Source organism: Simochromis diagramma, unplaced genomic scaffold (genome assembly GCF_900408965.1).
Source record: "Simochromis diagramma unplaced genomic scaffold, fSimDia1.1 OVJJ01000333.1, whole genome shotgun sequence".
Taxonomy (NCBI): domain Eukaryota; kingdom Metazoa; phylum Chordata; class Actinopteri; order Cichliformes; family Cichlidae; genus Simochromis; species Simochromis diagramma.
The window spans coordinates 1,648,216-1,675,609 of NW_024386765.1; the positions used below are offsets into that span (position 1 = coordinate 1,648,216).

Consider the following 27,394-nt stretch of genomic DNA (forward strand, 5'->3'; position numbering starts at 1 on the left):
CACTCCTCTTTCAAACCATCTGTCCTCTCTGTCCAAAATGTGAACATTGTCATCCTCGAAAGAGTGTCCTTTGTCCTTTAGATGCAGATGGACTGCTGAGTCTTGTCCTGTGGAGGTGGCTCTTCTATGTTGTGCCATGCGCTTGTGAAGTGGCTGTTTGGTCTCTCCAATGTAGAGGTCTGGGCATTCCTCGCTGCACTGTACAGCATACACCACGTTGTTAAGTTTGTGTTTTGCAGTTTTGTCTTTCGGGTGAACCAATTTTTGTCTGAGTGTGTTGCTGGGTCTGAAATGCACTGGGATGTCGTGCTTGGAGAAAACTCTCCTGAGTTTCTCTGATACACCGGCTACATAGGGGATGACAATGTTGTCTTCTGTATAGTTTTCATATTTATATCCTGTTCATAGCCTGTACATAGCTTGTACACTCAGTACAGCCTGTACATACTTATAGTTATAGCATATTCATAACATACCTTCATACCATGTACATTGTAACATACCCATAATAGACCCATATTTTGTACCCTCTTACCTATAACAGACCCATTTCTGTAATATATCTATATTTCTATACTATTGCCAATATATATCTATATCATGGCTAAAGCACTTCTGGATGGATGCTAACTGCATTTCGTTGCCTTGTACTTGTGACATGTGCAATGACAATAAAGTTGAATTCTATTCTAATTCTATTCTATTCTATAATGTTATAGCGTCCCACTCTGTGGCAGATGGGATAAGTGGTGGTTAACAAGGGGTTAAACACATGGGACTCTCCACCAGTTGTTTTACACTGAAGAAGCCTCTTGGATGAGTGTTGAAACATCTTCATGAACAAAAAAGAAATACAGTTGCTTTCTTTTCAAGTATTTGAGACTATCATGAACTGGATCACAGACACACAGCCCATCGATTTGTAATGTAAAAACGTATGTAAAAACGATTTTGTCTACATCATTTGGTAGCATCCTGCAGACACTGGAGAAAGCAGAGTGATTACTGGGTCTAAAGCTGTGGTTTTAAAGGTAAAAATGAAATAATAATGATAATAATAAATAAAAATTACTGTTGGAGCCTCTCGGCTTCACTAAGTTGAGATATTTAAAAAGAAGCAAATGAATGAAAACAAGTCAGCTACTTTTGAGGAAGACTGCAAAAAATGTTTCATATTAAAACCATCAGACTTCACCTTCACCGGCCTCCATTAGCGTAACCAGGTTGAAGCGCTTCAGGAAGGCTTCCTTTGCCTTGCTGAAAAGAAAAAGAAATCCTTTTTTCCCTTTGCACAAGAGCTGGTCTCTAGTTTGCATCTGCAGTATTCATGTAAAGGTTTAAACATGAAATGACTATTTTTATACATGTTCTGTTGCCTAACATGTTGAACTCGTGAGCAGCAGAGGATTTTTATGCATCTGTGGTGGTACTGTTTAATATTTGGCAGCTTTTTATGGGAAAATGAAAAAGTAAAGCACAAAAGCCTCCCTTCTTGTCACTTTAAATGACTTCTAAATCTCTGAGATAACCAGTAAGAGATGCTGAACTCGGGAATATTATGGCCTCTTTGTTTGGCAGCAGTTTCAATCCTAACTGCTGCATCCCAAATGAGCTGTAGAGCTGAAAGTGACTTTAAACTAAGGTAGGAATAGGAATAAAGAGCACTGCGATGAGATGCAATGAAAGCATGAATGGCCTTATCTAAATCTGTAGAGAATAGAAATATAAAAGCAAATAGCAAGGCTGCAATGAAAGAGGAGAGGGTTTTCTGATAACACCCGTTTTAGGGATCGGTAGACTCCAGCTTTTGTTTGTGTAACCGTAACCAAGGAAACAAATGTTGGATTTTACCTTGCTGTTTTTTCACACTTCACAAATACTTCAGCTAAAAGAGGAGAATCAGGAGTTCTCTAAGCTTTATTCTAAAAGTGCATCCTGTCATTCATCCTCTCTTAAGATACTCTTAAGGTTTTAATCACTGCCTATATGTTATCTTTTAGACATTCAGTGGTGTTAAAAAGTGTTTGACTGCTTCCAGATTTCTTATTTTTTTTGTATTTTTGTCACACTTTATCAGTAATTGAGATTGCTCAGTCTGGAAAAGGCTATAAACCCATTTCTAAAGCTGTAGATCTCCAACGTACCACAGTGAGAGCCATTATCCAAAAATGGCGAAAACATGAAACGGTGGTGAACCTTCCCAGGAGTGGCCAGCCGACCAAAATTACCCCAAGAGTGCAAGATCGACTCATTCAAGAGGTCACAAAAGAACCCAGAACAACATCCAAAGAACTGCAGGCCTCACTTGCCTCAGTTAAGGTCAGCGTTCATGAGTCCACATTAAGGAAAGTGACTGGGCAAACATGGTCTGCATGGCGGGGTTCCAAGATGAAAACCACTGCTGAGCAAAAGGAACCAAAAGGTTCGTCTCAGTTTAGCCAGAAAACATTTTGAAGATCCCCAAGACATTTAGGAAAATTTGTGGACTGATGAGAAAAAACTGAAACTTTTTGGAAGTTGTGTGTCCCATTGCATCTAAGTGTAAAAGTAACAGCATTTCTGAAAAGGAACATCATACCACCAGTAAAACAGGGATGGTGGTAGTGTGATGGTCTGGGGTTGTTTTGCTGCCTCAGGACCTGGAAGACTTACCGTGGTAAACTGAACCATGAATTCTGTTGTCTGCCAAAACATCCTGAAAGAGAATATCTGGCCATCTGTGTGACCTCAACCTGAAGCGCACTTGGGTCTTGGAAGAGGTCAGTGATCCAAAACACTCCAAGTCCACCTCTGAATGGCTTAAGAAAAACAAAATGAAGGCTTTGGAGTGGCCTAGTCAAAGTCCTGACCTGAATCTGATTGAGATGCTGTGGCATGACCTTAAAAAGGCGGTTTATCATGGGAAACCCTCCAATGTGGCTGAATTAAAACAATTCTGCAAAGATGAGTGGGCCAAAATTCCTCCACAGTGCTGTGAAAGATTCATTGCCAGTTATCACAAATCCTTGATTACTATGGGTGTCCCAACCAGTTATTAGGTTTAGGGGACAATCACTTTTTCACACAGGGCCATGTAGATCTGTTTTTTTCTTCTTAATCATAAACACCGTTATTTAGAAACTGCACATCTTTGTTAAATATTTTACATTTATTTGATTATCTGAAACATTAAAGTGTGACAAACATACAAAAAAATTGGAAATCTAGAAGGGGGCAAACGTTTTTTTCCATCACTGTACATGGAAATGCAGCACAGGTAAAAACAGACTTTATATAAAATGCGTATTTGGTGTGATCACCTTTTTGCTTCAACACAGCCTGAACTATCTTCACCAAGCTTTCTTGTAATTTCTTTAAGTAGTCTTCATCATTTCTGTTTAAGGTTCAGAAAAAGGTAGATGGATCAACTGAAGGACCAGATCATCTCTCAGGTCCCGTGTCAGGTCTTTGCTAGATTTCTTCCTATTTCTTAAGGACATGACTTTCAGATACTGTTCATTTGCTGTAATTAGCTTTTTAGGCCTGACACTTCTTCTTTTTGTCCACTTGCCGCAATTCCTCTTTTTTTAAGGACATAGTGCACACCATGCCGAGATATGTTTCTTAGCTAACAGCTGTTTGGGAATCATCTGGTCACTGCAAAAATAGGATTTTATGTCAAACTGTGTTATTTTTGTCAGTTATGCACCTTAATGCTTGAATGATTTATAAGTTAGTGTTAAGTGACTTAAAAAAAATTCCCCTGAAAAAGGTCAGGTACAGGGATTGGACTGAAAATGAGTGAAATAGGAGAAAACACCCAAATATAAACTTTGAAAGGTCTTCAGAAAGTCTCAAGAACTAGTGCCCAAGATCCTGTAAGAAAGTCTGGCTCCTTGGAGAGGTGGCTCAAAACTTTTGCACAGTACTGTATATTTTACATGTATACTTAATAAATGAATTTCACTTTGTAATAGTGGAATATGTACATTATGTGAGAGCGCATACAGTTTTAATGTTGAGAGTCAATGTTCAGATCTAAGGGGATGAAAAATGGAGGTTGTACAAGAAACACATTTGGTCTTTAAAACCAAATTTCAGCTTCATATTTAAAAGCAAAGAGTTTGGAGATTCAGAATTTGCAAACCATTCCATGTCAACAAAAACAATTATTACTTATTTAGTGTGTGCACAAAGCAAATTGTAGCTTTTTCCTTTCCCAACAGGCACACCTGGTATGCTGTTCTTTGTTTTCTAAAAAAGTGATTGCTTCTAAGCTTTTAGTCTTTATTAGTAATTTGTCAAAGGCTTAAACTTTCCTAGATGCAAATCTTGTATTTTTTTTGAACTTTCAGACTTCAGCAAAAACTACATAGACATGAAGACAAAAGAAAAAGACATATCCTTTTTAGCTCCCATGGATGGATTCATACCTAACCTTTGTAGACAAGGCCATAGCAGAGATGAAGAATAACTGAAGCACCTCTCAACATCTCTCAAAAGACAGATTTTTCCATTTTTTGAAGTACTTCAATTACCTTTACAACTGTACTTTCTCCAAGGATAACATTCTACAGGGGGAATAAATGAAGCCTTGATCTATTCAGCCTTAAGGTACTCAAATTAAAACACATTTAGTCCAAAAATACTAGAGCTGGCCCGGGCTCAAGGTCTACGTTTGCTAAAACCCACAAATTCACGAGTTCACAATGCCATGATTCACACTTCGTCAAGCCATTAATAAAATTTCAATTGGTAATATTCTACGATACAGCCTCCAATCGCAAAATCAATTTTCAGGAAAAGTTTACTTAATATTAAAAAGAAGAAAAAGGGTTAAAGACCAGTTTAAGTCACGCATTCTCACATAACTTGGGCAGCACATTGGTGCAGAGGTTAGCACTGCCGAATATGAGAGTGAATGGATGACAGACTGGCACCCAGTCCAGGGTGTACTCTGCCTCTCGCTCTGTGACTGGATGGATGGATGAATGGGTGGACGGATGGAGCGATTCTCACAGTCTTTCAGTCTTATTCTTTCAAAATGAAACTTAATGTCTGACATATTTTGTATACTCCGCTATGAAGCCTGATGCTACAGATGTTGATACTCTCCCTCAAAATAGGTGTAAAAATTGGCATGTGTATCAGATATATGTAAAATTTACAGTTTGAAATTGTAATAGAAATTATATTCTTTAACCACTGACAAAGTAAGTAGTAAAAAGGAATAGGAGATACAAAGTAAAGCGATACCCATTGTTCATGTGTTCCCTTCAAAGCTTTAGCAAAAGGTTACATTTTAATTCTATTGAGAATAAATTCTCAGTATGTTTACCCCCAAACATTTCCTTTTCACCTTGCCTTCTCTCAATCCGCACTGAATGATTGCAAGTGCAAAATGCCTATTGTGAATATGAGGAATAAAAGCAGTACTGTACTCCTGGGAGAACCCTGACAATGGAGCAGCCTTGGCCTAGATGCAAATCATATCCCCTCTTTCAGACTGCACTGTAGCATACATGTGTGTGCGCGCTGTGACGGTGTGTGCATTTTTGAAAACGTGTGCACTGTTGAATGGGCACGTGATTGTGGATCTTCAGAGGGGCACAATCTCCTCATTAGGTGGCTCTGATTGAAGCGCTAAAGCCATGTTCCTGAGTGCGGAGAAGGAGGGAAAACGTAAGAGGGGAAAAACGGAATAGAGAAGTAGGTGGAAGGTGGTGAGAGAAGGCAAGAAGGAGGAGGGGAACGAGAGGGGAAAAGGGGAGGAAGAAAGAGGGGAGGTGAGAGAAGTAGAAAGAGAGAGAACGAAGAAGTGAGGTGAGGACACAGAGAGGGGGGGAAGTGTGTATGTGGACAAGAGGATTTTGTGTTTGCATGAGCTCTTGTGTGCCTGCATTAGGCAACAGTCGCACTAAGGTGGCTGGGTTGCAGGATTAGTAGTTTAATTGGTACCTTAAGGAATAGAAGAGACTTAACAACAGTGTAGTGGTATCAGGGGTGGGCTGCAGGGCTGTGGTGACGCACGCACACACACACACACACACACACACACGCACACACACACACACACACACACACACACAAATGATTATTTCTCTTGAATAATCCTCCTTACCCCGATTTAAATCAGACGTTACTGTTAAACCAAACTCTCTCTTTCAAATTCATAAAAGTAAGAATGCTTTATCATTAAAACACCTAAACATGAGAAGAAGAGCAAGAACGGGCAGGTTAAAGTAAGGAAGGGAAGAAATGGGAAAAAGATACAAGGTGAACCAAAAAAAAATGCAGAAAGTTAAGAGTGTAAAGCTGGATGTTCTGTGAAGCTGTACTTAAGGTGCCACAATGCCTAATCAGAACTGCTGATCAGAAACCTTTTTTCTCCACCACCTTCTGATGACAGAGTTGAGGTCTGCAGCCGAACATTTCTTCAACTTTTCAAAAACCGACAATCTGACACTCTCACCCACTTCATGCTTTTATTGGCCAGCTGTGTGGAGTTGTAAAAAACCTGCATGTGTCCTACTGTGCGTCCTCCAGAAACAATTGCAAGAAATTGTGCACTTTCCATTTTACTGTTATGTTCCTTTAACCCTCTCAAGGCAGGCGTTGCAGATTTGCAACAGTTAAAAACTAACAAGCTGATTACCCCACATACATATTTTATGAGTTTTTTTTTTACTCAGAAGTACCGCTGCAGGACTTGGTTGTGCATTAGCAACAAAAAGTTTAATTTGAGCCTGAGAGGGTTAAGCGAGCTGGTGCATATCAAAAACACAGAATATTATAAAACGATTTTTTTTAATTTAATTAAAAAGGTTAACTTTGATATATTCTATATTAGAGTAAACTGAAATTTTGAGCCTTTTTTCTTGTATTTTTGATGATTATAGTTTATGGCTTATGAAAAAAGTATCTGTTATTGGAATATTTCCTAAGATCAATAAAAAAAAAAAAGCATTTAGAATAGATAAAAATCCCCCTTTGGGAAGGTGTACTCATTTATACACGCAGTCCTTGGCTGGGCTGCTTAACCATGAATTGCTACATCAGAGCAGTGCAGCATGGAAGTGGAAGTCGTCTTAACAATATTCCATACATTTTATGTCAGGTTCAGGTCAGGTAAATTGGCTGGTCAAGCAAGCACAGTAAAAACACATCAGGAAACCATGTGGTAGTAGCTTTGGCGCTGTGGGCAGGTGTTAACTCCTACAGGAAAAGTAAATTGGTGTTATCCATAAAGTTTGCACGAAGGTGGAAGCGTGACGTGCTCTGAAATCTCCTGGTGGATGCTGCACTGACTTTGGACTTGATGAATCACAGTGGACCAACCACCACCAACACCAGGAGATAATGTGGGACCCCCCAAATCATCAGACTGCAGAAACTTCACACTTAACTTCCAACACCTTAAATTCTGCACCTCTACACTTTTTCTCCAGACTTTAGGATGCTGATGTCATCTCAAAAAAAGACTTTGGACCACTGAGCAACAGTGCAAGTCTTTTTCTCCTCAGCCCAGGTGAGCTGCTTCTGTTGTTGCCCTTGGTTCAGGACTGGTTTGATATCAGGAATGTGACAGCTATAGCTCCTTGCCTGAAAATGTATGTGCATGGTGCCTCTTGGTGCTCTGATATCTGCCTCAGTCCACTTCTTCTGAAGCTCTTCCAAGTTCTTGAGTGGACTTTCTTCTTGAGTGTTATTGATTGCTATCCCTGTTGCATGTTCACATTTTTCTGGTTTTCTACTTTCCATGAATATACTTCAGCATAACACAATGAACAGAAGGCTGAAATCAGCCTTTTGCGGCTCTGAGCCAGTTTACGTCACCATACTGGTTCTGTCGCACAACATTTGTGGCGTCACCACATCCCTGGCAATGAGGGCATAAAAGACTCACTTCAATCTTCTCCTAAACAGATAACAGTGCCATGCAAATCTGTAAAGAAGTGTTGGTCAAACAATGTCTTATATAATGAATTTACAGCTTGCAAAGAAGAAGTAAGGTTTTTTATTGTTTGTTTGGTGTTTATGAACAGCTGTCTTTACCATCTCACTATATACAGTGATATCATAAACATAAAAAAAATAATGTTAGTGTTTTTGTACATGAGTGAAGCAAATAAGCACAGCAGGCGTGATGAAAACCAGGATAGGTTTTTCTAGTAAAAGCTAAATAGGAGAAGAATGGCTTGCTAAAAGTGATTTAAATTTTAGCGTCCACTCATCTTCACAAGGGTTTGCAGCTGTTCACAAAAATGGATGCAAAAATGGGAATTTTTGTGACCCTTTTTGTGACATGTTGTAATTGTCCAACCAAACAAAGCAGCTACTCATTTTCCACCTTGATGTTTTTTAGTGCACGTTTGTGAATCATGCTCATGCACAAATGCTGCATGACTGCAGTTTGCATAGTTGCAAGTCAGCTGTTGTGTTCATCAGCAGCTGTTGACAAGAATGGATGCAGAAATGTGGGAAATGGCCTTTCGCTGTGCAGGAAACCTCAGTGTCGTGTTAGCACAAGAGAAAAACAACATAATTCAGATCCTCTAGGCTGCCTGGACTGTTCCAACAAATAGCTGAAGTTTGACTAAAGACCGAGATGGTGACCCTCATTGGTGTGCTGCAGGAAAGCTTGGCGAACACCAGCAACAAAGGGATTCATCCTCTACATTTGACCCAATAGTTATTAAGGTATTTCCATTTCAGTCTGGATGCTAGAGCAAAATTATCAGCAATAAGAATGTGTCAGCAACAAGAGGCTCACACACAGACACTGTCACAGAAGAAGATAGTCAGAACAATTCCTTTAGCTTTTCTTCAAGGATTTTAATAACACTGTTTGTAGATCTTGATGAAAATGTGTCTTGCACAAAAAGTCTCCCTACAGTTAGTTTTTTCTGAGTCAGCTGAGCAACATCTTTCTATGAATTCGAGAAGAAGAAGTGATGTGTATGGAGCATGCATGCTTTATGCACATGATAAATTCTATATATCACGAAGAACACTGGTCAAATATCATATTACAGTTCATTAAATATCCGCTTAATTGGCACAATTGTGCAACTCCCACTCTGACTTCCTTCAGTGGTCTTGGATGGGATGTATCTCTGTACACTTAAATGTGGTGACTCTGGAAATTCATTATAATTTTTTTGCATCTGTACAAATTTAAGTTGACAGACACTGCTCTCAGATCAGTAGTCCTATTCTAAGACCCTCCTAAGAAATCTTCTTCCCCAAGAGGTCTTCTGTGAAAGATGGATGAGAGCGGTATGTATAAATAGAGCGGTGAGCGGAGATGACAAAGGGCAGGGAGAGAATAATGGATGGATAAAGGATATAGAGAAATGAAGTGAAGACAGAAAGAATAGAGAGGAGGAGAGAAGAGGAGTGATAAATGTTCAGGGCTCCAGCTGAAACAACGAGAGGCTAAAAAGAGTGTTAAAGAGTGAGTGAAGACACGCCGTAAGAAGGTCAGAGACAGCAGTCTTTATATTTAAAGTCAAACTGAAATAAAAACAAGATTAAATCAGTATATCTTTGACTTATCTGTCTTTGGACTTGTATAGCCGGCATGAACTTCTATACAAATTTATTATTAACACCCATCCAGTTTTTCTTGCTTATTCCAGGTCCGGGTCATAGGGTAAGAGACTAAGCAGAGATTCACAGATTTCCCTCTCCCCAGCCATCTCCTCCAGCTCTATTCATGGTATACCACGAAATTCCAAGACCAGCAAAGAGACGCAATATCTCCAGGATGTCTTCTGTCTGCCAAAGTCGGACATGCCCAAAAGACCTCACCGACGAGGTGTGAAAGGGGAGTGATCTCAACCACCTCAGCTGGCTCTTTTCTACTCTGAACCCCTCATAAAACAGTGAGGAACTGAGTCAGACTTTAAGGGAGAGCTTAGCTATCCTTCAGTGAAACCTCGTATCTGCCACTTGCTTCTGCGATCTTATTATTTCAGTTGCCATCCACAGCTTCTGATGTTAGCAATATAGATTGACCAGTAATGTGGGATTTAGCATATTTGTGTCCGTTTGCCTATGAAGAGCCTGCACGGATGGGAATGCAACCTATGTAAAAAATGACTGCATTTAAGCCAACTAAAAATACAACAAGCATATAGCTTGGCATGGACGACACCATGCATAGGCTGACTGCTGATTGGCTAAAAAGTGGTCTGCCATATAAAAGGCAGTGATAGCGTAGTTCACCACATATAGAGAGAAGAGTGAAGAACAATCAAAGATCAACAGCATGAAAAGAACAGCCAATGTCTGCAGTGGACTGTTTTGTAATACTTGTTTCACTTCAGCTCTTTGTAAGTTATCACTTTGCACTGTGGGTTGCTAATGAACCAACAATAATAGAAACACAAGCACCAGAATATCTGCAGACACTAAACAGCTACAATCTGTAGGTGACGGTCTGCAAAGCTCTCCATAAGCAAATATGGACAGAAACACATTACAGTAAGCTGTCCAAGATCAACACTACATTCTCTTGTTACCATGAAAGATATGCATTTCATCCACATCACTGTATATGCTACACCAATTCATTTATCAGTTTCCCCCTTCAAATGAGGACTAACCTTTTCCTGTGTTTGTACAGAGACCGAATTGGCCTTAACAACTCCATCCCATCAAAGCACCTCAGGAAAACTTCCATGTACCCTTTGATTATACTTCGACGGTAAAGAAAACTTCAGATAATTATAGTCCAGCCCCTCATGTGGAGGTTGATTATTAGGTTGTTGTGAAACCTACTATAGCCAGTATCAAGGGTGCTTGCCTTGACAGTATCCCTGAACCTCCAACACAAGTTCAGGTTCCTTCCTTAGACTCACTGAATTCACCACCCTCTAGCATTTAAGGATCAGCTTACCACTATTACTCTATTACACTATTACCTTCTGCACCCTGCTGCTAACACCTTTGTCTCCCTGTTTCCAGCGAACCTTCCCCTCACCTAAGGCTATGTCCACACTAATACATTTTTGTTTGAAAACACATCTTTTTCTCTCCATTTTGGCCTTCCGTCCACACTCAGACTGCGTTGTTGGTCAATGAAAACTGAGCTTTTGGAAAATGCTCTCCAAAGCAGGTACATTTAAAAATGGTGCTCGCGTTGCAGTGTGGACAGCGTTACCGCATGCTTTCGAAAACGATGATGTGTTTTAGTCATATGATACAGTCATGTGGCCAATTAAACAAAGATAGCAGATGGCATTATACAGCAGTTGTTTTGTTTGCTCCCAATTTTGACATCCCTATTAAAGATAAATATCAGTTTGTACATGCTCCAGATAGTTTTTCTTCAAATTCTTTAATTCTCATTCGCTTTTGCAACAACTCCACCTCATTGTCAGTCAATTTAAAAAACTCGGTGCTTTTCCTCAACTTTTTGCCACGACATTTCAAAGAGCTGGAAAGTAAATAAACAGCAGATAGAAATGAGCAGGTCGAATCGTCTTACGTTTCACGCATGGACATGGACAGTGTGGATGAACAACTGTTCGGAAACGATTGAAAACCATAGTGTGGACGCGGAGCGTTTTTAGACGAAAACGCCATTTTCAAATTTATCCGGATTAGTGTAGACGTAGCCTATGATTGGTGTAGGGACCTTCCTCCCATGAAACTGGTCATTCTCACCAAGATCACTGACTCTTGTCGCCTGCCCTCCTGGAACTCACTTACCTACAAGTCAACAAACCAGCCGCCTCCCTCCACGAAGGACTCACCCTGTCCTCAAAGTAAGATAAAGTCAGTTGCACTCAGTCAGCTTTGCATTCTGCCTGAGGAACATTTATCTCTGGTTTGGCCGCATTAAGAGGGGTCCACCCTCCTAGTGGACCCCTTTAATTTGGACGGGTTGATCAACTCCAGTTGTCCCCGTGAACTAACTTCTAACTTCTAAATAACATTGTTGCTGTTGCTGTCGATAAAGATGTTGAAACTGTTACAGCTTTCTTAGTTTTTTCTGCATTTAAGTCCTCCATCCTGCTTTGACTTAAATATTCTGTGACAGTAAACCAGTAACTGTGGTGGTATCTTCTCACCAAACAGGCTTGAAGCTAAACATCCTGTTTTCACTCATAGCTTAAAACGTTGCAGGCTCACAGTTGCAGCTTAGCATCAGTGTCAAATTAACTGTCATATAAAACAAAACAGTGAACAAGATAAACATGTTGAAATTGATTTCACCTCCATCACCATGATCTTTCTGTCTCTTTAAATAAGAGCTTCGATATTCCTCTCATATAACCCACTCTGTTCAATCAATTTTTATTTTATTGGGGAGCACATTCACAGTCCTGTGATGTTGACTCGTCAAAGACGCAGCACAAAGGCAAATGAATATTACGTTTGCAAAAGAGGAGGAATAACTAGATGAAATATAAACAGTTAATGTGTGTTTTGTGGTCCAGCATCTTCTGTGTGATGGTACGCAAACAGCATAATATAACTAACATCTTTTCAGAATAGTTTTATTTTCAATGCCCAAGTTTACTTTTGGGTCAAAATGTTGGTATGTTAATCATATATGAAGTTTAATACCAACACAAAAACAGAGACTGGTATCAAAGTGCCAGTTAGAGACCCACCAGTGGAACATCAAGTTAATAATGGTGACTTTTAGCAGTAAAAGGAAAAGTAATAATTAGCATCGTGAAGTGACGGGTAACCAGTTAAGCTACTCTTCTAAAAGGAGAGTAAAACTGCTCTATCTGAGAACTGACATGTGCTGGAGAGGGATAAAGCTAAAACAGCTAACTAAAACATGATGTCAGTGTAGATAATGCTAATCATCTAATCATCTAATCATTAGCAGACAATTAAGATAGTATCCTCATTTACCTTCGCACACACTGTGAGCTGTGTGTCTGAATATCTCTGACTGTAATAAATTTAACTTTGTTTTTTCTTTTTTATTTGTCCCAAATAAAATGTTTTGTACAAATAACTGCTGGAGGTTTAGTGACTTTTATCAAATATACTGTGGAGGAAGTGAACATTCCCAACAATACTCTCATTTATGTTTTCACTAGACACTGAAGAGTGCAATTTAAAGGATGTAATGCCTTCTGAGTAAAGCGCATGACTGAATTACGGCTTATTCTGCCTCACAGTGATGGTTAAACTCTTTACAGGCAGTTATTAATCCTGGTAAAAATGTATTAATGTTCACACAGCATAATTTGAGAAAAATCAATTCATAACTGCATGTAAAAAGGCAAGACCGAGTCTAGTGAGGAATTAGAGAGACAAGACTTCAGTCAGTGGTACCAGATTGCACCATTCTTTGGCCTCTATCTGCCTTATCGATTTCAGACAGCAGGCTACTTTGGTGGAATTGCAAAATTCTTATCTAAACTTTTTTGCATGCTATTTCCAAGAATCAGTAATTCTTTCCCAACAGAGCTTCTGTCTTTAATTTCTTAACCCACTCTCTTAAACAACCAAATGTGCACTAACAAGTGTTTGAATACTGAAAGTGATCTGAGGGAAACTGCACTGTTGTGACTGCAGTGAATGACCTGCAGATGGAGTGTATCTCGTGCGTGTCCTCCTCCTTGCGGGCGCTGTCCGTCAAACTGTCACCCAGAGCCATCAGACACTGAGCGAAACCCTTGTAGATGGAGTGACACCTTCTGGCTGAGACTGCAGAACACGGACTCAGCACTGGAAAACAAACACAAACACACAAAAAGTACGTAACTATTTGCAAAACCACAAGTACAGAGTAAAATTAAACTGAAAAAATAACTCATATAAAACAGATTAATCTGAGCCGAAATCTGACTGCAGTAGTTAGCGGTAAACGTAACACTTTGTTGTACCTAATTATAGAAAGTATATCAGTGGAGCTAAAGTTATAGGACTGAAGAGTTGAGTATAACCTACAGGTAGGCCTAACTTTGATCTTTTTCTCCCCTCAATCATTCCGAGTTAAAGCCCACTGCTGATTTATAGCTTACAATATGAGACACATGAAGGCTCGGTGACCAGGAAATGGAAGAGAAAAGCCCAGTCGGAGTTGTTTTTATTCTCAGCAACAACCTACTTAATCATGTTTAAATGCTGCCAATACTCAGACTAATGAAAGCTCCCAGACAAGATGCCTATTTTCATTCAAAAAGAGGAAACACTTCAAATTCCATCGATGTAGTCTCCTTTCAGACATCTGAATCATCACCCATATCTCATATTTGTTCGGCAATTTGAAGGCTAGTGTTATTTCCACTGATTTGTATTTCCAGCTCTGGAGAGCAGCCAACCAATTAGAGCCGACTATGAGGGATAAAAAATAAATGTCATCTCTTTTTCATGTTTCGTTAGCTGCCCATTAAAAAAAAAATTACTGTATTGGCAAGTGAGACAGATGCAATCAGGTAAGTTGTTTTAAGTCCACAAGCAGAAATAATTATTTCTATGTAAACACCTATATTTGTATATACCAGCAGCTGCTACTGTAGCTTCAGTGGCAGCTGCTTTTTATTTCCCATAATGAGAAATTTGGTAACAAACAAAGTCAAACTGAAAAGCAGAATGAAATCAAACAAGATGAGATTTCAGTTTACACAAATTCTTGATTATTCCTTCAGTTGTTCTTCTGACTTTTATTTTCCTGTTCATCACCATTTTATAGAAACAAAGCATAACAAACTAGTGTTAAATTCACAGTCAGTTATTTACGTGGCTGTTCACAGCTATGCCCGTCCAGAATCTTCTCAAGAAAGTTTGTACAGTCAACAGGCTTTAAAAGAGGGCACCCAATCCCAGTTTCACAATTTGATCAGAATTTGTATCAGCTGGCTATTTTGACACAAAATCCATGAAACATATTTACAAATAGGTGCACAATGCAAAAGAAAACAGCCTGCATATTTCACGATCAGTCATATCATGGTGATTGGGCATGCTAACTCATACAGAAGTGCATGCATCAATTAGTAGAACAGACCTGCCCCAACTAACCCTGATCAACTGCCATTTGAAAGAATGTATATAATGTATAGAGGTCATTGCAGATAAATCAGATAAATTCAGTTTTATTTATATAGCATGAAATCACAACAATGGCTGCCTCAAGGTGCTTTATATTGTAAGATGAAGACTCTACAATAATACAAAGAAAACAGAGAAAACCCCAACTATCATATGACCCCTATGAGCAAGCATTTTGGCAACGGTGGTAAGGATAAAATCCCTTTTAACAGGAAGAAACCTCCAGAAGAACCAGCCTCAGTGAGGGGCGGCCATCTGCCGCAGTCAGTTGGGTTAAGGCGAGGAAGACATGCTGTGAAAGAGAGAGCCTATGGTTCTCTTAAGAGAATAAAAAGAAGCTGGAGATCAGATCTGACACGATCATCACCTCTGAAGCTTCAAAACATCCGATCATGCTGGAACACACAGTAGCCTGGGCTAGTAAATAGTACTTTTCTATTGCTATTGTTCTATTTGAGCACTCAAGGCATGTTATGCAACATGCCTTGGGTGCTTTCTATCTAATATTCACACTCCGATGAATGCATTGGGGTTCAGTATCATGATCAAGGATGCTTTGCCATGCAGACTGCACACTCCTGAGCTACAGCTATCAATATGAGAAGTGTATACTGAAGTGAATGAGAGGAAATCCAATAGGTGCCAAGACATCGTGGAAGAGTGCAGAAACCTCTATGAGCTTGAAGTCGGATGCAGAGGTTTTGCAGGACATTCATTCTGCAAAGTCCTCACGTGGTTGGGACTTACAGGAGAGGCCAAGAGGAGGGCCGTTCAATCTGTGAGCAAAGCTGCAGAAAAAGTTACAAGGTGGTTTAGGATTAAGAGGGCTGATCTGTGGGTTGCTGCTGGCATGTAATTTGGGGCCTGCTCAACCTCAGGTCACCTGGTGTCTCATGTTTTGCCCCACTGTATCCTATGAGAATTCTTTTGCATACTATAGTGGAAAACAGATTTAAATGTAAAAGAAATATGAGGGAACATGAACAGCAGCATCTTTAGAGTTTCTTTAACACAACCAAACACTGATCACAAGAGAGCACCCACCTGTCACTCAAAGCACCCACACCCTTAATAATGCATAAGTTTTATAAAAATTCACTCCCCGTGCAATCAGCTACTGAAACCTAAACCGATTTTCATACCAGGCTGTAAACATGTTTTTTTCCGTTGTGTTTTGTGGCAACCGGCTCGCTTCTTTTGGCTCTGGCCTCAAACTGCACTTCCTCACTATTTGAGAAAGTTTATTTTTTGGGATTAACATATTTACTTCATTTTCAGCCAGTTCAGATGACCTACTTACAACTTATATAGGGTCACCTGATTATGTGGGTGATAGCAACCAGCTGCTTGTTTAAAATAACCATATGAAGAGGTGTTTCTGTTAGAATCTGTGGTAGCATCACCTGCTAAAGCTCCACCATGTCGCTAGCAGCTACTCTCTAACGCTGTCTATCAGGCTTTTGGGACTGGATCACACTTTTTTTTTTTTTTTTTAAAAATGACAGAAATATTACAGGTTGGAAAAAAGCAATAACCCCATGACGCTGAAACATAATAAAAGTGAGGGGGAAAGCTGCAGAATAGCAGATATTCTCTGATTGTCCTCTTTTACCCGTATAAAGTCACTTCATTCATTCTTCAAATCAGAATTAATTTTGAAGCTTTACATTTACAGCTTGAATGAGAAATATGCTAACTGCAGAAATACAAATAACCTTTCAGAAAAGGATACAACCACAAGCAACAACAACAAATCTGTCATGTGTCAAGCAGCTCAAGCAGCATCATATCAGTTGTCAGCGTGCATTGTTGGGACACAACAAGCAAGACGAGCTGTTTGCTGTCACTTCAAAGTATCTGGTAAAGATTGGGGGAGCATGCTTGACACAGGGGGAATACAACGCTTCATATTAAAAATGCAGTTTCCGGTGTCAGAAAGTGGTTACAGGTGAATTCAAGTTAAATGACATTGTCTGATGTTATAGTTTGAAGTGAATACTTCAAATCAAGTCATAAATTTGTTAAATATATTAGAGATTTGAGGTTAACTGTTCTCAGCATGATGATTCATCCCTATATGACACATCGAGAGAAATAAAAAAAATCTAGAGGCCATTCAAAAATCTGCTTCTTGTTTGTTTGTGCATGAAAATTCTCTGAGGACATAAAAAATCTGCCACTAAAGTGCAAATGCCACTCCCGAGAGCCCCGAGTCACATAGCTGTTTACAGCATCTCATCTGTCACACTTGAGTTTGGAAAGAAGAGGAAGTTCTTCCACAGATGCACAATTAGGTGATGCATTTTGAAGTAATAATTTAAAAAGTGTTGCGTGTTTTGGTCTTGCGCTGGTATTTACTGAGGCCCGAAATGGCAGAGAACCAAGCTTTCATGTACGCGCTGCAGACAACGAGAGCTTTTTCAGGGCAGAGGCACGAGTGTTTGATTCAGATGATTCTTTCTCATCTTTCAAGCAGCAGCAAATGAATATGAATCAGAGGCCTGAGAAGACTTCAGGGACTGGTAAAGTGTCATGAAAGCAAAAGAAGGAATTATTCCATCACAGGCTTTTAACTTTTTGTCACTTTTAATTCTAATCTCAACATTTCAAGCTTGATTCCCAAAAACAAACCAATCAGCTCTTTATAAGATAGACAACGGGGATTCACCATCCTGAGCCAGAAATATAAACCCTATTCTTCGGAAAATATGTTTTTTATAATAATGACTTGTCTTCCCAATTAAACTGCCAAGGAATATGTAATGATTGTGGGTTTACATAAAATATTTTCCCCCCAGTACTACAATTATGTGCCTCCCACAAGCTAGAGGCAAGTGGTTAGGGATAGTCAAACTTTGATGCCATTATTTAGGAATTGTTGGTTAAATGTTGCTAAATTTGCTCATCAGTTTTTATATCAAATTAATGCTTTGCCTTTTTCCAGTTTAAATCTAAACTAGAAGACACCGGATCTTTATCCTCAAATATATAGCCTATTAAAAAGAACAGCAGAGGACAAGCATACACAGTCACCCTGAGCTGTGTTGTAAAGCGTGTATTAATGTGAAAACAACAGGTAGATTAATAATGAATCAAATTAAATCCATCCATTCATTTTCTGCTGCTTTTCCAGGTCTGTGGAGCAGTCTCTTAGAGATGCCCAGATCTTTCTCTCCCCAGCCGCCTCCTCCAGCTAATCCAGGAAGACACAGAACCTCTCCAAAGCCAGCTGATAGATTCAATCTCTCCAGCAAGCCCTGGATCTTCCAAGAGCTCCCCCCGGTTGAACGTGCCCCGAACACCTCACCCAAGAGGCACATGGGAGGTATCTTTGTAAGATACATAAAGACCCCTTCAAACACAGACGATTAGGGCTGAAAAGGCCGTTATTCAACTGGCTTTTGAAAAATATTATTGGAAGGTTGATGGAAGAAAAATTGTGGTAGGAAAAGGTGCAGCCTTGAGAGGACTGTCAAGAAAAATCAACTCAAGAACTTGGGAAGGCTTCACAAGGAAAGGACTGAGGCAGGTATCAGTGCATCAGCCATGAAAACATCACCATGCACAGATGTCTTCAGGAAACGAGCTGCAGCTTTTACATTCCTATAATATCAGGACAGTCCTGAAGCAGAGACTACGTCAGAAGAATCATACCTGGGCTAGGGAGGAAAAGTGCTGCAGTGTTGCTGAGTGGCCCAACGTCTTCTTTTTAGATCAAAGTAAACTTTGCATTTCATTTGAACATCAAGGTCCTAGAGTGTGGAGTGAGAGTGAAGTTGCACAGTATCCAAGATGTTTGAAGTCCAGTGTGAAGCTTCTGCAGTCTGTGATGATTTGGGGTGCGGTTTCACCTGCTGGTGTTGGAGGCGGTCGGGTCCACTGTGTTTTAACAAGTCCAAGTCAACACAGCATCTACCAGGAGGTCACTTTATTCCTCCACCTCCTGACAAGCTTTATGGAGACACCAATTTCCCTCTCCAGCAGGACTTAGTGCCTTCCCACAGTGCCAACTTGCATGGCCTGAACACCACAGAGTATTATATGGAGTATTATAACGAGGAAGAAGAGAAACACCAAACCCCCAAAAAACAATGAGCTGAGGGCTTCTGTCAAAGCAACACAGGCTTCAATAATACCCACTGACTCATTTTAAGACATATTCTAATAATTTAAGTAAATGGATTTTTTTTTTAAAAAAAACAAAACCTCTTATTTATTTTTAGTTATTTTTTAATTTGAATCTTATTTAAATTGAAAAAATATGAACAGTTTATGAGAGTCATTATTAATTTGCAGTAGAGTGTGATTATCTTGCTACACCTTTCCTCACTAGTAACTCTTTCATTCTTGATTTTTTTTTTTACACAGGTAAGTACGTCCCAGATTCATTGCTTCAGGTGGAGGATAGACAGCAAATCAATAGAACACCTGACGTGTGTCTGGAAACACTAAGTCACCTGTCACTTCACCTCACAGCTGAGAGGTGACGGGTTGAAACAGAAAACAAACATGCCTGATTTACACAAAGATTTCAGAATTATTTTGGTTTATGGCGTTTCCTTACCTCCACCTTCTGTCTCCTCACTAGTGATGAAGAAGGTGAAAACAAGAGGAGGTGCAATAAAATGTTTTGGCAGATTCTTGCATTTGCCATCTGCTGCTTATTCCTTTCTTTTTTTTTTTAAAATGCATCTGCCTGCTCTTTCATCTCGAGGCTCCTGCCTTGTGATGGGCCACGCACACCAATGACTAGCTGCTTATTGAATCACAATGTTTGAAAAGTTATCACTGCATACACATGAGATAAAAAAAAAAAAACAGCCCTTTCTTCTTACAAAAACTATAATACTTATCTTTAATTATACCTTCTTAGGTAACTCTGTGTTAGATATAACTGGATATATCTAAAGGTTTTGGTTATTAATTATACAGTGGAGGGGGCATACTATGGTTACACTACATTAAAAACTGGACACCATGTACAAGTCTAAAATAGCTATAACAATGAGTCAGCGTATAGCGCTGGCTCTCTGGGACACAGTAAAGTAAGCAAAATGGATATACTAATAGATAAAACCTCTGTGGAGGAGTCTGCATGCTTAGAAATAAAAGCACTTTTTTGCATTCAAGCACAGCTCAGCTTTGGTGGCTTCAGAGTTAATGTTAGTGACCCACAGTCATCGGCTGTGGAAAAACAAAAAAAATGGGGAATTTAATGTAGCAAACATAATTAGAGTTGCAAAACGATCGAAACTCTTTTGGGAGCTCCTCTGGTTCTTAAAGTTTTTGTCAGAAAAATTGGTGACCCCCAAATTTAAATATCAGTCAAAGATAACACAAGTAAACACAAAATGCAGTTTTTAAAGGAAGGAAAAAACTCCAAACCTACATGGCCCTGTGTGAAAAAGTGGTTGCACTCGAAACCTAATAACCCTTAGCAGCAACAACTGCAATTAACTGTTTGCAATAACTGGCAATGAGTCTTTTTCAGCACTGTGGGAGAATTTTGGACCACTCATCTTTGCATTATTGTTGTAATTCTTATTGGAGTGTTTTGATCATTGTTGAACCTAAATGTGTTTCAGGTTGAGGCCACAAACATATGGCTGGACATTCTCCTTCAGGATGTTTGGATGTTGTTCTGGGTTCTTTTGTGACCTCTTGGATGAGTCGTTCTTGCACTCTTGAGGTAATTTTGATTTCCTCCTCACTCCTGGGAAGGTTCACCGCTGTTCCATGTTTTCACCATTTGTGGATAATGGCTCTCACTGTTCCCACAGCTTTAGAAATGGCTTTATAGCCTTTTCCCAACTAAGAGATCTCAGTGACTTTGTTTCTCATTTGTACTTCAATTTCCTTAGCTCACAGCATGTTGTCTGGCTTTTGAGGATCTTTTGGTCTACTCCATTTTCTCTTCTTTATTGAGAATGGGTATGGACGTCATCAGGTTTGGGTGTGGCTAGAGAAACTGAACTTAGCTTTCCATTAGCTTTCATTTCCCTTTATATTTTTATTCCTGTTAATAATAAACAACTTCATCTAGATGATTTGAAAGATTTTAAGTGTGACAAACGTACAAAAAAAATCAGGAAGAGGGCAAACACTTTTTCAGATCACTGAACAAACATACAGAATATGTTAAAGCACAAAAAGAGTCAGCGTCTCATGACAGTGCCATGTGTTTGTGTTCATGTTTGGGTAAAAAATTAGGAGAAAAAAAATCCAGGAGAAAAGGTAAGAAATTTAAAGAAAGCATCTCGGGTGCTTCTTTCAAAGACAGAACGATGCTCAAAGACAGACGGGCATACAGCAATTACAAAAATTAGAATAGTAGAATCCAGCAGTGCAGGAAATTAAGAGTACTCAAAGAAATCAATTGCAGCAAACATGTAAATATGGATCCAAACAAATAATGTGTTCTCCCACTCAAGATGAAACCAGTAACTTGAAGAAGCAGGAGCAGCTCTCGCTGATACTATGATAATAGTGCACACAAACTTTCTAGACATTACACAAGCCAAAAGGTTAGTTGCTTAAAGATTTAAAGCTGGGGGATAACCATCATGTTTCTGGCATAATCAGACAGAGAAATCCATAATAACCTTTGAGCATATTGTAATTCAGAGAAAGAACTAGACTCCTGCCACTCCTCTGGGCTTTGTTTTCAGGATTTATAAAACATTGCTTATAGCGTGTCTTTATAGACCAGGGATTGGACAGTTCAGTCCAGCATTGAGTTATTTTTTATGCGTATACAGCTTTTTGGCATATTCCTACGCTCATCTTATGTGAAGAGGGCAGAGCCGCGAAACAATAGGTTTATTTTTTAAAATGTGCATTTTTCCCATAGTTTCTGCCTAATGCACCTAAAAGAACAAAATACTTCAAACAGGACAATATCTGATGCTGTTATGGGCTGTAATTCTAACTATAGTGCTCAAAAATGTCCCCAGTGTGACATGATGCGGGGCCTCAACAATCAGACTGAATAACGCAGATTTAAATCTTAAAACGTTTTGCTAAAATAGATGTGTATGTATACATAAGAGTATTTCTAAAGTTAAGCTAAAATATCTGTCGGAAACTCAAGACAGGTGACATAAAAAGCTGAGGCAGCATTACAAAACAGTTAGCTCATCCCAGAGGAGCCTCACAGTGACTTGTGACAGCCATCTCTCCTGAAGAGTGAGATCGTTTTGGAGCTGATAGTGACCGAGCTAAAATGGCCCTCTTCAATGGTGTGACAGGCACAGATGCATCATGTCATAATTAGTGTACAAGACGGCGGAGGTAACACTGCTGAAGAGTGCGTCTGTCCCAGAAGAGGCTTGTCGTGATGGGTAAAAGTCAAGAGAGGAACCACGGCTGTAGCCTGGCAGGTGAACAGGAGATGCTAATTGGGTCAGACACTGCATCGCCACAGCTCCTCCCCACCTCCCCAGAGATTTACTGTTTAATATTTAATAAACCAGAGCTTCTCCTATTCTCATTTTCCTTTTGTGTTTTTTTAAAGGAATCCTATTGATTTCAGGCCTGGTTGTTCAAAAAGTTTGAAGATTATTGGCTTCACTCATCTCCATCAAGTTTTAATGAAGACCTGAGGAGGGAAAAACAGCTGGAGTAGGAGAAAAGATGAATGTGTGAGAGAAAAAAGGACAATAGGGGAGGACGAGAGGACGAGTAATGACCAATAAAGGAGCACATGGTCCAAAAAAAAAAAAGTGTGACTGTGAAGAGAAGCTGCCGAAGGACATGTAGGAAAAGACCGTTTTTCTTTCACAATGGGCGTAATGCTGTGACCTTACTTTTTAAGTTCAAGTTAAAGCTGTGACAGGTCACCAAGCTGTTGTTTACCAAAAAAGAGTTCCCCATGTTTCCCTCAAAATCATTTTTAAAGACAGTTTTTGTTCAATATTTTTTTAAATCTATCACAAAGCCTAGTGAGCTAACTTCAAGTTTAACCCTGAGTAATATTGACTAATCAAATGATTCATGTGAAAATATTCAAACTAATACATAAGAGTAGAAAGGCACTGAATAAATACCAGCTCAATTCAATTCAATTTTATTTACAGTTGCTTCAGTGCACTTTATAGTTTAAGATACAGAACCTACATTAATACAGAGAACACGCCAACAATCAGATGACCCACTTCAGCAAGCACTTGGTGACAGGGGGAAAGAAAAACTCTTTTTTAACAGGAAGAAACCTCCAGCAGAACCAGGCTCAGTGAGGGGCACCTGCTGTGATCAGTTGGGGGTGAGGGGAGGAAAATAGAACAAAATACACACAGTGGATTAGTAATAACTAATTACTAAATCCAGAGTGGTCTCTAAACACACAGTGAAAGAGGTGAGTGAAGAAGAAAACCTCAGTGCATCATGGGAAGCCCCCAGCAGCCTAAGCCTATGTAGCATAGCTAAGGGAGGGTTCAGGGTCACTTGATCGAGTCATAACTATAAACTTTAACAAAAAGTAAAGTGTTAGTAGAGAGTGTCTCTGTTTGCCGAATCCAAACTGTCCATGTTAGTTGTTTTCCATGTTCGCTGTCATACTAGTGAAAAATTGCTGAAACTGGAAGAAAAAGACTAAAACTGTCATGAACATGCCAAAAGAATAAATTGCTTATATTTAAGTAGTGCCTTAATTTAATTTTAAGTATACTCCCATCTTAAATCTGTGGTCAGATGGGCAGTGAAAGTCTTCAGCCCTCACTGCTTTCCTTTCCTCATTAGTCATGCATTCCTTCCCGGCTTTAAGTGGACCTGTCCAGTCTTAGCATGCAAAGTGCTTTTGAGTGGCCTACTATACATACTGTACAGTATTCCTCCTATTACACATGCTTTGACACACTGTCTTCACTGCAGTAAACTGTGTTTGGTGTGTATTACATGTAAAGCTTTGGATTTTAGGATTTTTTTTCAATATTATATCTTTTTTGTTTGTTTGTAAAATATATCTCTCTGCTGCCAGGAGACACCTGCCTATACAATCAAAACTGCTCCCAACAAACATAGATGTTTACATCAGCGCTGTAATTTGCACTAATCAGCCGAACAACTACTACTGTTATAACTTGCACATTATTTTTCTCAGTTTATATATACTAACTTATTGGACGTTACACATTTACTTTTTAATGCACAGGTACAATGCACAATCTGCACTTTTTCTAAATATTCTAAATATTCTTAATTATTTAAACATTTCCCAGTGCTCTGTCTGCACACTACAACCTGGGTTTGCCATTTTTATCTGTACAATAATCTTAATAACTGTACAGTATTCTGTTTTTGTAACTATTGTCCATGATGTAAATACTTTTTTCTGCAAAAGAAATTGTGTGTGTTTTTGTTCTGTGTCCTGCTCTGTTTGTATATGTGCCCTTTTTATTTTATTTTTATTTATTTATTTTTGCCAAATTTCCCCTTGCGGGACAATTAAAGGATCATTCTATTCTATTCTATTCTATTCTATTTACCCCCAGACTCATTGGTTTGATTTACCAAGTTGATATCGCTTAGCGGGATTCCTAAGGAAAGGGTAGTTGAATCCAGAAAAGGAAAAGAAATATATCCTAGCATTAGTGAACTTGCTTTGCTCTTTGCTGATAGTAAAGTTGTCCATGTTTGTGATTGGTCATTGCCGACGCTACGTCTTTTAACCCTCAGGTAAGCCTGGGCTAACAGGGCCCTGAATAAATCCCTGTGCTTAAAACAAAACTATGACACTGGCATCTTATCGCACTCTCATTCAAGGGAAAAACTGAATAAGAGAGAGTAATTACCCAGTTATATGTTGAAATCTTCTTTTACATTACTACAACTGTCTCATAAAAAAATAACAATGTGGTGTTACAAAAGAGATGGCACATTTTCCTAATAGGTACCAAATTATTGCAGTAATGTGTTTACATAGGAATTATGTCTAATTCAGTCATTTGCATGAAGGAAATGTAAATCAACAGGATATAGGGTACTCCCATGATGCACCGATTTGAATTTCAACACTTCTGGTGAAGAGGTCCTCTTCAAAAACGTGTTTTATAATTATCTCCACAAGCCGCTATTGAAACTGGAATGACTACTCAGAGTGCAGCTGGGAAATTAAGGCAGGAAAGCACATCTGTTCAACTGGCAGGAATTTGTTGTCTCTGGTTTGGCTTGTAAACTAATCATCTGGTTGCAAGACTGGATAGGAGATTTTCCACTTCATGCTGAGGTCTCCAAGCAGAGGGGTCTGACAGAGCAAGGGTTAATGTTTTTACACTGTGATCTCACATCAAGACGACACCCCAGAATCAAATGATTGACATGTAAACTTACCATAGATTTGCATAATAATGTATTTTATCTGAAATCAAATCAAGCCAGGATTGAAACTCAAAGAACTCAAGGTCATCACTTTCATTCACGTTAACTGCAGTCTTATCTGAGCTGAGATTTGCTAAGTTGGACTCATAAATTAGATTCATGCTTAGTATAAACGGCAGTTCACCTTTTGTCATCACTATGGATTGCAGTGAGGTTCTATAAGCACAGGTCTTTGCGCCAGCAGACAACAGACAGATCAATGATTAAAAATGTCAGTCTCAAAATCAGATTGTCCAATCCAGGATAATAAACAACGTTTATCATACTAGTTAGCGGCTCCGGCTCCTGTCAGCTCACATCACATTTTCTTCTGTATTAATCAACAGCCCACGCCATTTAGATGTACTAAATGAAGTGCCGAGGCAGGGAGATGCCCGGTGGTTTACAGGCTGGAAGAATCAGAGGTAGATGAGAGCCGTGCTGGTGTGTTGCACAACGCTGCCGCAGTCAAAACACAGAACAGGGATGTTTCCAGACGGCTGCCCGGTGTACATGGTTGCTAAGCAACTTTTCATAGTGTAGTCTAGTCAAAACTTTTTCACATCACACAAACTGCCTAAAAAAAAAGCTAAAATTTCCCAGCACAATGCTGGATCTAAAAGTTAAAGACACAACCAAGATCCCACTAGAAGCTCCTAGGTCATACTTAACATAAGCATCTCTCTTGTAATGTCTCTGACATGATACTGACTTGTGTACATTTCCCAAATGTTCACTGCAGTTTCTACAAAGATTATCACATGCAGCATATCTGCTGATTAAATGGCCTTTACACACTACATGTTTAATGTTGCCACCGTGTACATAATGAGAATATTGCAGTATATATGTTCAACATCCGTGCTGGAAAATAATAACTCTGACCAGTCAACACTGGATGAAAAGTGATCACAAAACCTAGCTTGTAACCTGAGGTTAACATGTAAAAGCTCTAACAAAGAATACTCTATAATGTTACTTCTCTATAATGTAGTGCTTCCCTCAAGTGGTTCCTCACAGCAAGAAGATCCTGGGTCTGAATCCAACAGCTAGTTGGGCCTTCCTATCTGGAATTTGCTCTCTCTGAGGCTGCGTGGGCATGCATGTTTAACTGGTGATCGTAAATCGGCTGTAAGTGTGAATGGTTGTCTGTTTCTCTGTGTTAGCCTTGTGATACACTGACAGTCTGCCCACAACGTACTCAACCTTTTGCCATATGGCAGCTGGGATAGGTTCCAGCCCCTCCAGAAGCCTTGACTAGCTTCTGTTTCTCTAGGGCCTTGCTAGCATAGCTGATCAGGAACACAAAGACATACACACTTGTGCTACCATTCTTTTTTATACATTTTTAAAAGTAAAACCTGATAGTTCTTACATCATAGGAATGTGCTATCGCCATCACAGAATCACCTTTTTGGACATCACGGACCAGAGAAATCAAGCTGAGATGAAGGTAAAGTCCTGAAAAGATGTGTCCGGGGTCACAGTAGGCCAACAGCCTATCTGTTGCTAAGTGTAATTGGATGTGTATTCTGTGGTTTGACCTCAAGCCCTGCTTAGTGCAAGCTGGGACAGATCCATTCCCCTTTAGAGGGGATAAGCAGGTTAAGAAAATAAATCACTGAACAAGTCCAAATCTGAATTTAAATAACATGGGTCTGCTGAGAATTATTAAAGCACTTGCAGGACTTTCTCCATTAGTCAGTAGCAGGAACTGCCAAGGTTGGTGCAGATGTGCACTCACTCGTCTGAACTTCAATGAACTTCCCTAACATGGCCGATTTAAACTCTGGAACATCACAACTTTGCAGAGATGTATTTCAGAGAGGTTGCTAAAATAGAGGCATACATAGAAACAATATAAATAGAAGAGTGATGGAGGGGAAGACAAATCACATTTGAAACTCCAAATGCTTATTGAACATATAACTCCAACTGCAGGGGACTCCTCAGTGCCGAGAGTAGCAGGCAGATCAATGAAGCGACAGCCGATCAACTGCTTCTCAACCTGCCGTGATTAATATTTGATATC

The 27,394-nt window shown here is 39.4% G+C and overlaps 1 protein-coding gene across 1 annotated transcript in view; it reads right to left on the bottom strand.

The window, feature by feature from the left end:
• nrn1la (neuritin 1-like a) overlaps nucleotides 1-27,394 on the bottom strand; it is a 102,807-nt gene that overhangs the window by 18,007 nt on the left and 57,406 nt on the right. Inside the window, exon 2 of the mRNA XM_040035217.1 lies at nucleotides 13,539-13,683. Coding sequence (XP_039891151.1) covers nucleotides 13,539-13,683 — 145 coding nt within the window. The remainder of the gene's footprint in view (nucleotides 1-13,538; nucleotides 13,684-27,394) is intronic.